Here is a 13,150-nt window from a genome sequence, read left to right on the forward strand (position 1 = left end):
TTTGAGAAGTACACGGCCTTCAATGAAGTTAGCATTAGCTTTAGCATTAGCTGTCAAACCCCCCAAAACACTGCGATAAAATGTATAATGCAACATTTATATTGAACATTTCCGATTGAAGTTAACTTTTATTTGCTGCTGCTGTGCAGATGTGAGCAAACTACTAGTAGAAAATGAAATTATAGCTATTTCTCATGTAAATACTAATACGGCGTTATGTATTATGTAAATAATTCATAAACTGCTGTTGTACATACACATACATATCTCTGTAAGTTTTTGTTTGGATTATACTCATATTTTAGAGCATATTTGGATGAAAAGCATTCTGTCAGGTTGTATTACTATAACACTATTTTGACGTTATACAGTATTTAATATGATATTTTGTGTAATGTGTCTTTCAGGTTATTATTCAGGGGTTTCGCAGCTACAGAGATCAGACTGAGTTTGTGATGGGCAATTTTATTTCCCCCCCCCCATCAGCCATACAGTTTGTACTCAGTGATGAGTTCAGTCATCTTCGCCCAGAGCAGCGTCTGGCTCTGCTTCACGTGAGTTATTTTATTCTATATTATTATTTTGTTTATATTCTATTTCAATAATAAAAAAAAAAACTCATGAAATTTAATTTGATTAAGTGTGATTATTTATTTAATTTTCCTTGATTATTTCTTATTTTCTATTTATTTATTTAATTTTGTATATAAAAATAATTTTCACTAACCCTGCTAAACCATGTATTTTTATGTAATATTCAGGAAGGCACTGGTCCTCGAGTCATTTCAGCCTTTGTGGAAATTATATTCGACAACTCTGACAACAGGCTGCCGGTAAGAAATTTATCTTAAATGTTGCGAAGTGCACTAAAGTAAAAACAGGCGAGTAACTTGACCTCATTGCTCTCAGATTGATAAAGAGGAGGTGTCTCTGCGCCGTGTCATCGGAGCAAAGAAAGATCAGTACTTCTTAGACAAAAAGATGGTCACGTAAGTTTAGTTCTCATAAAAGCTTTGACTGCTGAAAGCTGTAGCTGAATGGATTGTGTTCTGTGTTTTTAGTAAGAACGACGTGATGAACCTGTTGGAGAGTGCTGGTTTCTCCCGCAGCAACCCTTACTACATCGTCAAGCAGGGAAAGGTACGCTAGTGTCCTTTGACATGGGACAAGTGATTTATTAATGGGTTGTTACAAGTATTCATGATTTTATTTAAAACCTCTTAAAGGCATAGTTTATATAAAACTGAAAATTGTCGCTTACTCACCCTCAAGTTATTCCAGACCTGTATGATTTTCTTTCTTCTGTTGAACACAAAAGAAGATGTTTTGAAGAATGCTGGTAACCAAACAGTTGACAGTAGCCATTGACTTCCATAGTATGGAGAAAAAATACTATGGAAGTCAATGGCTACCATCAACTGTCTTCTTTTGTGTTCAACAGAAGAAAGAAACTCATACAGGTCTGGAACAAGAGGAGGATGGGTAAATTATGGCAAAAGTTTCTTTTTTTTGTGTGAACCATAGGGCTGGGTGATATGGCCAAAAAAATGATCACAATAAAAATTTTCATATCGATAATTATCACAAATTTAAAGACATATTTTTGCTCCTAAGTAAAATTTGTAGAAACCAGACCGTTAATTGTGGTTTTAAGCTACTCTTTATTGTCAAGAACATGACAGACACTTCACATTTTTGAATTCTTTACATTTTTCCAGTCATTTTTCCTTAATAAAATAAATATTTCTTAAGTTTCTTCCTGTGCTAACAGGTGATATTGCTTCAAATATATTTAACAGGTTTGTGTTGCTTGACTTTGATGGCACATATCTTTGGCACAGTTTGAAGTGCAGGCTGCAATGTTAATAATGTGACAATAATATGACAGTTGACAGTAGTAGGCTAGTAGCTTGAGTTAGAATGCAGATGTAAATTTATCTTCATTAAGAAAAATAGTAACATACGTAAAAACTGTAACAACCTCTTTTTTTAATGATACAATTAAATATTCTGACTGTTTGAGTTTTATTACAGTTGACCATTGGTCTTTCATAGTAGCATAAATTTAGGTCATGATAACCACTGTTAAACCATGCATTTAGTATAAATGCACAAATTCTATAGCTTAAATACTGTAATTGTATTCCATTAGGCTACTCCTTTAATACATTTAATACGTCTACATTAATAATATAATAACATTTTGTATGAATATCCCACATTTTTGCCACAGTTAGTGTTACTACAGTAAATCCATGGTAAATTATGGCGATTTGTAGAAAGCCTTCTGACTGTTTTGTTGCACACAGTGTTTCTCAGCGCTGTTTCATCTGGCTTTAAACTAGTTTAAATTACAGTCGTGTTCTTCGCTGAATTCAAGCGCTTTTCACTGGATCTCACATTGCTGTTTAGTGTTGCGTGACCGAGGTGATCAAGTAAACGCATCTGCTGTAGTAAGCTCGCGCTGCGCTGCTGTTTGGGCTTTGAGCAGATAAATGGTCCTTGTGGCACGCTTCAAATGAGTAGCCTATGTAACTGAATTTGTGTTACATTTTTATCGACAATTTCGTCATCTTTGGACGATAACTCGAGGTTAGTTTTGATTTAGTTTTTATTTTTGTCACTGCATCCACACATTTTTTCCTCCTCGTTTTGAGGAAATGGGCTTGTATTTTTGACTGCGACTGTACATGTGACTGGCTGTTGTCGCGTTTATTTCTGCTGTGTAATTGGCTGTTAGATTAATCCATATCGAGTAAAAATGTCCAGAGGTTATCATCGTTATCAGCATAAATATCATCGCGATTCGATATGATATCGTTTATTGGCCCAGCCCTAGTGAACCATCTCTTTAAATTGCAGATAAAACATTGTTTTTCAGCCCTCTGGGACCGTAGCAAACAACATAATCTCTTTCAATGACATTAATGCTCATTTACAAACAAGAATGTGGCTCTTGGGATTAACGCGGTGCTAATGCTGTTGCTACACATTCTAAATGAGTTGGCTCACTTTGTTACACTCATTTTACTGTCTGAAACATGAAAATAGATCAATCAGATGGCAACAGCGCCTGACTCTCAGCGTCTCAAACTGCTCAGAGAGGTGGCCGGCACCAGAGTCTATGATGAGCGCAAAGAGGAGAGTATCTCGCTCATGAAGGAAACAGGTAGATCCTTCACTGATATGTTTCTAATCAAATGTGTCGTAAAGGGGAAAATGCCATTTATCCTTTTTGATCCCGAAATATATATATAATATGAAAACTTTTTGTCCTTTTATTATTTTGTGAAACTAAATTGTTTTAATTAATTGCTAAAGCAGTGCAGGAAACACTGCAGTAGATGGTGTACTGTTGTTTTTTTATGTTCAAAGTTGTTTTTTTATGACGTGCAGTTTGTTCTTGCGTGTATGTGTACAGAGGGCAAGCGAGAGAAGATTAATGAGCTGCTAAAGTACATCGAGGAACGTCTGCACACTCTGGAGGATGAGAAAGAGGAACTGGCTCAGTACCAGAAGTGGGACAAAATGAGAAGAGCTCTGGAGTACACCATCTACAACCAGGAGCTCAACGAAACCCGGGCCAAATTGGACGAGGTACACACATCAATTCTTACTTGTCATCACCTTCTCGATCTAATTCAGCAATTACAGAAAATACATCAGCATTCAGCACTGTATAATGCTTTGTTGCTGATGTGTTTATAGTAGCATTATACTTTAAAGATGTTGTGATTCTCTCCTCTAGTTGTCCACTAAGAGAGAGACCTGTGGAGACAAATCTAGACAACTGCGAGATGCTCAACAAGATGCTCGAGACAAAGTGGAGGTAAACTGAGCTCATCAGCAATGTTCCCTCTAAGCTGCGCGCGAAGAAATAATAATTAGAAGAAATAATAGGCCGCACATAGGACATGTGTGGGAAAGTCATTTGATTGAATTCTGGTAAATGCAAAATAATTGCAATGCTCGGGCAAATCGCTATAGAGTTAGATACTCTTGAATGCGGTTTACAGGTTTCATAGAAAGAATGATGTGCGCCAAATGAGTCGCTGTAGAAATCGAATACTTTAATGGTTGCGGACAAAATAACTCAACACGAGAGCCAACGCAAGCGTAAAACGTGATGACAAAATGTCATCACGTTTTAAAGAAGAGTGTCTTGATTAAGCACTGGAAATAGCAGATGATGGGCACAGAACGGTAGCAAAACTCTGAGACATTAACAGTCACACAGGTGTAGTAGTGTGCAAACTATTGCAAAGGGATTCACATGTTTTTCACAGATCTCAGTTTAAATGCTTCAGTTTGTTTTCTATTCTATCAGTTTATATGCTTCAGTTTGTTTTTATATTATATTATAAACCTATTAAATAATTGACCTCAAAAAGGGAATTCATGAGCAATATCTGCTTCATTTTTTCATATATTATATTATATTATTATAAAGAATTGAACAGTTCTGTGTCAAAAAAAACTAACTATTTTTAATAGAATTTCTTGGTAACACGGCACTGTAAAAAAAATATCGGGTAACCTAAAATATGCATCATTCAGTTACATCAAGGGTCAAATCAAATATAGCACATTAAAGTTAAAAGTTACACACTTTTTTTGTGTGTGCGCTGTACAGGTCTGGTATAAAGAATGTTTTTGCTCAGGTGGCCAAAATGTCTGCCCAATAGAAAAAAGTTGCTCAGCAAGAAAAAAAATTTGAGGGAACATTGATCATCAGTGTGTTAGTAACTGATGCTTTTGCATGTTTCTTGTTCTGGAAAAGTGCTAAAACACTCAGAACATTTTAGCAACTATATAACAACGTCCAAGCAACCGTCAGACAGCCTAACATCATAATGAAACATATTGCATGGGAATTTCACATTTTCTTCTGAAAATGTAAACAGTCCAGTTGATTACACTTTAACCAGCTTGTGCAGTCCCACGTCGCAAATAACAGAAACCGTTTATTTTATAGAAGTATTAGGAGGGAAACATTTTTTCCTTTAGATTAACATGCATTGATGAATGAAGACCAGGAACATTTATTGTAAAAGTGATTCGTTTTGATTTCAAATTCACCTTTCATCCAGTGTGTTTAAGAAATTGACCCTAAAAACTGAAAATAAAGTATTAAAATGTGAAGATTTACCAAGAATCTGCCTTCGCACGTTATATAACCGCTTATATTGTGTAATCTTATCTAACCTCAGTGTCTCTGTGTCTCTGTAGGAGACTGAGCGTGTGGTGAGGGAGCTGAAGGCTCGAATCTCCGCCATGAAGGAGGAGAAAGAACAGCTGAGCGCCGAGCGACAGGAGCAGATCAAACAGAGGACCAAACTGGAGCTCAAAGCCAAAGATCTGCAGGACGAGCTGGCAGGAAACAGCGAGCAGAGGGTATGACTAGCAGACGCTCACACGCTAACACATGCACACTCTACAGGCACACATATGCACTGAACACACACATTTCAAAGAAGTGCCATCTTGGAAAAGAGAGTTACTTTTTGGAAAAAAAAATTGCTTTGATTTTTATTAAAGTTTAAGGTGATTTTACACTACCATTAATAAGATTTTTTTATTATTAATGGCTGCATTTATTTGATCAAAAATACAGTAAGAACAATAATATTGTGGACTATTTTAACAAATTTAAAATAACTATTTTGTATTTGAATATATGTTGAAATGTAATTCATTCCTGTGATGTAAAGCTGCATTTTTCAGCATCATCACTCCAGTTTTCAGTGTCTTGTGATCCTTCAGAAATCATTCTAATACTCTGATTTGCTGCTCAAGAAACATTTCTTATGATAATGTTGAAAACAGTTGTGCTGCTTCATAATTTTGTGGAAACTGATGTATTTTTTTCAGGATTCTTTGAAAGTTTAAAAGAACAGCATTTATTTCAAATAGAAATGTTTGAAACATTATAAATGTCTTTAAAGTGCACCCTTGTTGAATAAAAGTAAATTTCTTTCACCAAAAAAGGCAAAAAAATCCCTCCCAGCCTTATTTAAAAGACCTAAATTCAATAATGAGCAATTTTTTTACTTTACTCTTTATGTCGTACAAGGTTGCATATAAGTATAAACCCCATTTCCTCAAACAAATATGCACCTGCTTGCTTTTCCTTATTGCGGTTGCTGTATTGGTCACTGCAAAAATAAAGTAGTGACTGAATTCACATACACAAACACACAAGTTTGATACACACACTCATAAATGCACACTAACAGCCAGAGAGCTGCATGAAATGCTGGCAGGCACTAGTGAACAGAGGGTCCGCAGTGTCTCCGTCTGCGTCATTATCTACACATGCTCACTCCAGCCCGGGATTGTAGCCGGACGCAAACACACACATAATGCTTGTGTATCCCTGTATGTGTGAAATACACACTTTCAGTCGGCCCTCCTGCATCCCGGCTTGACTTAGAGAGGGATTAGCCCCACCTGGCCAAGTGTGTGTGTGTTTTCCTATGGAGGAGAGGCAAAAGTGCGTCATTTGCCCTTTGATTGGTGAATGTGAATGTAGGTTTGCTCGGATGGAGATCCCCTTTGTTCTGCTCATGACGCTGAATCTACACACTTATTTGTGCACAGTTTATTCTTCTCCATTTAAATATGAACACCTCTTCACACATCTGCGCAAAATTTTTTTTTAGGCTTTCTATAAAAAGAGGCGAGACTCAAGAATTGATGTCGCTATTTGTGATTCAATACTCTGTCCCCTCTGGCTTCCTGTCTAACAGAAACGGCTGCTCAAAGAGCGCCAGAAGCTTCTGGAGAAGATTGAAGAAAAACAGAAGGAGCTGCAGGAAACAGAACCCAAATTTAACGCTGTGAAAGAAAGAGAGGAGCGAGGAATTTCCCGGTAAACTCTTTGAAGTGTTGAAAGGGCCCATGAAGTGTGGGACCCAGTCTTCTTTTTTTGTGTTGATGTACTTCCTATTCAAACAGGAAGTTGGGGTGGGACATATTGAAGTGCTTGCTTTTTTTCCTTCTTTTAAATGCCTGTAATTTGTTAATGTTCTTCACGTCACAGTCCTTCAAAACTGTAATTTGTTTATTGCTTCTGATACTACGTTAAAATTTTATAGATTTTTAGTTTATAAAAATGGCAGTATTTATTTATTTTTTAAACGGTTTGCTGTTCTTTTTCATTGCACGGGCAATCATTTGGATTGCCCATTTTTCATGATCCAGTCATATCCTTGTGTACAAAATCAAGTCCCATCCCTTTTATGTTCCCACAAATTATTTCAATTATTCACAAAATGTATGTAGGAGGATAAGTGCATTATAAATGTTTTTCATGTATTTAAGTAATACTTGAAGTATGTTTTGTTGTGTTTGTTTGCATTTTTCAGACTGGCTCAAGCCACACAAGAGCGAACAGACCTGTATGCCAAACAGGGCCGAGGCAGTCAGTTCACCTCTAAAGAAGAGAGGGACAAATGGATCAAGAAAGAGCTGAAGTCTCTGGATCAAGCCATCAATGACAAGAAACGGCAGATCGCTGCCATCCACAAAGATCTGGAGGACACTGAAGCCAATAAAGAGAAAAACCTGGAACAGTACAGTGTAAGATTTGGGCTACGTTCGAGTAGTTAAAAACTCATCTTGGTATTGAACAGTAGATATGTAACTTTCGCCAGTTTTATGGCCAGCATTTATTCATTAGTTCACCCAAAAATGAGAAATTTATAAAAAAAATAAAAAAAAAGTACTCACCCTTAGGTCATCCAAGATGAAGATGAGTTTGTTTTTTCATCAGATTTGGAGAAATGTAGCATTACATCACTTGCTCAGCAATGGCACCTCTGCAGTGAATGGGTGCTGTCAGAATGAGAGACCAAACAACTGATAAAAACATCACAATAATGCACAACTAATCAACACCACTCCAGTCCATCAGTTGTCTTGTGAAGTGAAAATTTGTTTTTAAGAAACAAATACATCAAGACTCTTTTAGCTTCAAACCGTTGCTTTTGATTAAAAACATTAGTCTATAATCCATAATATTTGCTTTCCCCAGTGAAAAAGTCATCTTATCTGAATCAGGAGAGAAATATGCACAAATCAAACACTGTTACAAGGACAAACAGTCCAAAAAGGTTCTAAAAAGTATGTGGGTGTATTTTGATTTTACTGTTGTATTTTTAGAGGACAACAGGGGATCAGGACGTTTTCACTGGAGAAGTGTTGTTATGGATTATGACTTAATTTTTATGAATAAATTTTTATCAGAAATAACAGTTTAAAGTTAAAACACCTTAATGATGGATTTGTTTCTTACAGTCACACATCTTTCCACTTCTCAAGATGTTAATTGATGGACTGGAGTGGTGTGGATTATTGTGATCAGGCGCTGGCAGCCAAACGAGAAGAGCTGGAGAAGAAACAACAGCTACTGCGAGCAGCCACCGGAAAGGTTAGAAACCAAAACAGACCCGTGTGTTTTAACACATTGATGAATATTGCTGATTTTATTGTGCACGAATCATCTGTGCATTATAGGCCTGTCGCAATAATCAATATATCGACTTATCGCGCAATATATGTACATAACCTCAATAATTTTTGGTGACGCAATATATCGCCCATTATATTTACTTAAATTAATGCCACCATGTTTTGTACATTCCTGTGTCTTTTGCAGCTTCTCGTACATAATTGGAGAAATGTAGCATTACATCACTTGCTCAGCAATGGCACCTCTGCAGTGAATGGGTGCTGTCAGAATGAGAGACCAAACAACTGATAAAAACATCACAATAATGCACAACTAATCAACACCACTCCAGTCCATCAGTTGTCTTGTGAAGTGAAAATTTGTTTTTAAGAAACAAATACATCAAGACTCTTTTAGCTTCAAACCGTTGCTTTTGATTAAAAACATTAGTCTATAATCCATAATATTTGCTTTCCCCAGTGAAAAAGTCATCTTATCTGAATCAGGAGAGAAATATGCACAAATCAAACACTGTTACAAGGACAAACAGTCCAAAAAGGTTCTAAAAAGTATGTGGGTGTATTTTGATTTTACTGTTGTATTTTTAGAGGACAACAGGGGATCAGGACGTTTTCACTGGAGAAGTGTTGTTATGGTTTATGACTTAATTTTTATGAATAAATTTTTATCAGAAATAACAGTTTAAAGTTAAAACACCTTAATGATGGATTTGTTTCTTACAGTCACACATCTTTCCACTTCTCAAGATGTTAATTGATGGACTGGAGTGGTGTGGATTATTGTGATGTTTTATCAGTTGTTTCTGACGGCACCCATTCACTGCAGAGGATCTATTGGTGAGCATGTGATGTAATGATAAATTTCTCCAAATCTGGTCAAATGAAGAAACAAACTAATCTTGGATGACCTGAGGATGAGTGAAATTTTGGGTGAATTATTCCTTTACATTATTTTTATTGTTTATATATTTGTTTATAATTATATTGCATAAATGTCATATCGTTCTACACCCTTGAAATATATTTTCTGTTAACTCTCAAAATATGACCTTAGAATAGGGCTGCATAATTTTGGGGAAATTATGCATTATTATTATTAGTGTTATTATATTTTTTTAGATTGAAAGACTTTTCTTGACCCAGACCTTTGGTGTGCACAGTTTTGCCAATTTTCTTTTTTTTTTTTTACGTTACAAAATATTTACATCACTAATATTTATGGCTGTCTTAATTTCTTCTATTTCAAATGTTAAACATGGAAAAACTACAAGGAGCCCTTAAAGTGTCTATTTTGTTGACAAAAGCCGTTAGCAACCAAAACTGAGCTGATCTGAGAAACTGAAAACGCTGTATCATGAACTGTTTGTGTGTAAATGAACACAATGCCACACTTTACTCTGAATATGCAGTGAATATTTTTATTTAGTTAAATCACAGAGATTCGTTAATCACGTTAAGCCATATCATTATTTAGGTTTTATTGCGATTAATCATGCAAACCATAATATGTAACCAGTGTGCATGTATTTAAAATCATGTAAAAATGCCGCCCACTCCGGTTCACTGAGTACCGGCTGAACTGAACCATATCTCCTAAGCTCAACTTGGCCGCTGGATCGTTTCTCATGGACTGAGTCAGTCACTAATTTTAGCAACTCTCCCACGTTACAAAAATATACATCAGTATATATGAAGTGAGATTATCAGAACTTCAGATCGTCATCTGGACTTGAAATGAAAATATGAACTTTGAAACGCAATGTTTTGCGTGTTGTTTGCTTTTTCCCCAGGCTATTTTGAATGGCATCGACAGCATTAATAAAGTATTGGAACATTTCCGCCGGAAGGGCATCAACCAACATGTCATCAACGGTTACCACGGCATCATCATGAATAACTTTGAGTGTGAACCTGCTTTCTACACCTGTGTGGAGGTGACCGCTGGCACCAGGTCAGACACATTGTTTATTATTAGTGTTTTCTGCTTGGTGTCGACCTGTGTGGCAGAGTACATTGTTTGTTTGTTCAGGCTGTTTTACCACATCGTGGAAACGGATGAAGTGAGCACTAAGATTCTAATGGAGTTTAATAAGATGAACTTGCCTGGAGAGGTCACCTTCCTGCCCCTCAGCAAACTGGACGTCAGGGACACCGCTTACCCTGAGACTAATGTAAGCTTACACCAACTGAACATGACATTTAAAATGCACCCTGCTGAATTTTCTAAATGCATGTTTTTTTTTATCTTGCGAACAATTTATCTGATTATCTGTTTTATTTTTTGAAACATTTTTTGAGCTCATGATTTTCAATCAAAAACTCAACCTTCCATCGAAATACCATACTTTTCAAATTCTGCCCCTTTTTTACGACCTTCTGCGAGCTCATTAATTTTCTTTTTTTCTGCGTTTAAATGTTTTGTTATTCTGTTAAGCGCAAATCTATGCAAATAGTCTCTAATTACTTCTCTACACTTGCTGTAGGATGCAATCCCCATGATCAGCAAGCTCCGTTACAGTCCAAACTTCGACAAGGCTTTCAAACACGTGTTTGGGAAGACTCTGATCTGCCGCAGCATGGAAGTGTCCACTCAGCTGGCTCGAGCTTTCACCATGGACTGCATCACACTGGAGGGTAAACGGATGCGGCCTCATTTGTGTATTGGGATATGCCGGTATCAAATTTTCATGTTGCGATTAATTGCTAATGCTTTTATTACGGTATACGGTATTATCACGATATTGAAATTAAGTAAAAAAAAAAGTGCTGTCATAATACAGTATAACAGGTTTAATAACTTTTTTCTTATAACAAAAATAACTGAACATTTAAATGCAATAAAGCAATACAGAAAAATGTACAAAGTTAAAAGTTTTACACAGATTAAAGTGCAAAAGAACTATAAAGACCAATAGGTATCACTTTACAATAAGACCTCATTTTTATTCAATCCTGATTTTCAAATTAATTCTAAACCCTTGTTTTGGTATGTGTATCAGGTGATCAGGTGAGTCATCGTGGCGCTCTGACCGGTGGCTACTACGACACACGCAAGTCCCGTCTGGAGCTACAGAAGGACATGAGGAAGGCCGAGGAGGAGCTTGGAGAACTGGAGGCCAAACTCAACGAGAACCTGCGTAGAAATATTGAACATATCCTCCTCATTTATGCCTCACACACAGGCTTGCTTATGACGCAGTGGCGTGAAATCAAATTGATTGAGTCCTAATGGTGTGTGTCTTGGCCAGTAGAGCATTATGGTATATTCGGCTTTGATGACACAAGGTCACAGAGGATCGCGGAATGAGTCGGCTAGTTATTAATATGTATGCGGTCATGTGTGAGCTGCACACGTGGTGTTATATTAGTGAATAGAGGGATGAGACATTGACGTGACTGTCAAGGCCTCGAGTGGTGTTTATTTAAAGCTGGGTTAAATTTTGTTTTATCAACTGGCTCATCAAATTTTTTTATCACAATTGGCTTTGTGTGGCTCATACTCTGACTAATTCAGAATTAATATGATGACGTAATAATTTTCTCAGCTTCAGCAAAAACAGGCCAAATAAAAGTATTCAACAGCTTGTCAAGTATTTGCACCGCTGAGATAAGTGGATTTAGTACAATCGGATATTAATTATACAAGTATTTCAAGAAGCAGTCTTGTTATTCTTAACTAAAACTTAATGATTTTTGTTCAAATAAAATCTAAATATTAGATAAAAATTAGAAATGTTGTCTTGGAAGCTCTCTGAAATAAAGCTAAATGGAAAAATAAATAGACAATCACAACATTAAAATGTAAATGAAAACTGAAAATATAAACATAAAAGCGAATTAATATGAATTAATGCTATAATAATACTAAAACATATAAGCAAGAAGCCGATAAGCTCAAGTGAGGGAGCTTTCCAGAATTAAAATGGATCACGAGTCTGCTCCTTAACTCAGTTCTTCACGCATCAATAACGAAATTGACCAGCTGATGAATCAGATGCAGCAAATTGAGACCCAGCAGAGGAAGTTCAAGGCATCCAGAGACAGTATACTGTCTGAGATGAAGATGCTAAAGGAGAAGAGACAGCAGTCAGAGAAAACATTTATGCCCAAGGTAACCTATGCTACTGTATTTCAGCCATTAATACCAGAACTGCTATTATTTACTGTTATATTATTTGTGTACCAAATCTTTAATTTGGTTTCTCTCTGATGTTTCCCCCAGCAACGCAGTCTTCAGAGTCTGGAGGCCAGTCTGCATGCCATGGAGAGCACGCGGGAGTCTCTGAAGGCAGAGCTGGGAACGGACCTGCTCTCTCAGCTCAGTTTAGAGGACCAACGCAGGGTGGACGACCTCAACGACGAGATCAGACAGCTGCAACAGGTTCAACAATACAATTAACACAAATATAATTTAGTCAATTATTTACCACTGTACATATGAACTTTGAAAACATCATGAATTTATTTAATATCTTTTTAAAACTTGTCTTTTTAACAGCATATTTCCTTGAAATATAAAATGTAAAAATAATAAAAAATGACAAATAAAAAAATAAATGAAAAAAGAACATTTTTAAATTACAATCATCTGACCTAAATTTTTCATAATTTAATGTATTTGTGTATTACAATTTTTAATTATATGTCTATATGTATATATATATATATATATATACAC

General features: G+C 36.2%; 1 protein-coding gene across 1 annotated transcript in view; it reads left to right on the forward strand.

Moving 5' to 3' along the window:
• The first annotated feature begins 455 nt into the window (after positions 1-455).
• LOC107720335 (structural maintenance of chromosomes protein 3-like) overlaps positions 456-13,150 on the forward strand; it is a 17,663-nt gene continuing 4,968 nt past the window's right edge. Inside the window, exons 1-18 of the mRNA XM_016528016.1 lie at positions 456-554; positions 762-833; positions 910-989; positions 1,062-1,140; positions 3,052-3,169; positions 3,422-3,597; positions 3,749-3,829; positions 5,230-5,394; positions 6,750-6,871; positions 7,368-7,597; positions 8,062-8,114; positions 8,366-8,431; positions 10,263-10,423; positions 10,502-10,643; positions 10,956-11,106; positions 11,472-11,624; positions 12,432-12,583; positions 12,695-12,853. Of these exons, the coding sequence (XP_016383502.1) occupies positions 456-554; positions 762-833; positions 910-989; positions 1,062-1,140; positions 3,052-3,169; positions 3,422-3,597; positions 3,749-3,829; positions 5,230-5,394; positions 6,750-6,871; positions 7,368-7,597; positions 8,062-8,114; positions 8,366-8,431; positions 10,263-10,423; positions 10,502-10,643; positions 10,956-11,106; positions 11,472-11,624; positions 12,432-12,583; positions 12,695-12,853 (2,259 nt within the window). The remainder of the gene's footprint in view (positions 555-761; positions 834-909; positions 990-1,061; positions 1,141-3,051; positions 3,170-3,421; positions 3,598-3,748; positions 3,830-5,229; positions 5,395-6,749; positions 6,872-7,367; positions 7,598-8,061; positions 8,115-8,365; positions 8,432-10,262; positions 10,424-10,501; positions 10,644-10,955; positions 11,107-11,471; positions 11,625-12,431; positions 12,584-12,694; positions 12,854-13,150) is intronic.

The sequence above is a fragment of the Sinocyclocheilus rhinocerous genome, unplaced genomic scaffold (assembly GCF_001515625.1).
Source record: "Sinocyclocheilus rhinocerous isolate Xijiao unplaced genomic scaffold, SAMN03320098_v1.1 scaffold1292, whole genome shotgun sequence".
Lineage (NCBI taxonomy): Eukaryota > Metazoa > Chordata > Actinopteri > Cypriniformes > Cyprinidae > Sinocyclocheilus > Sinocyclocheilus rhinocerous.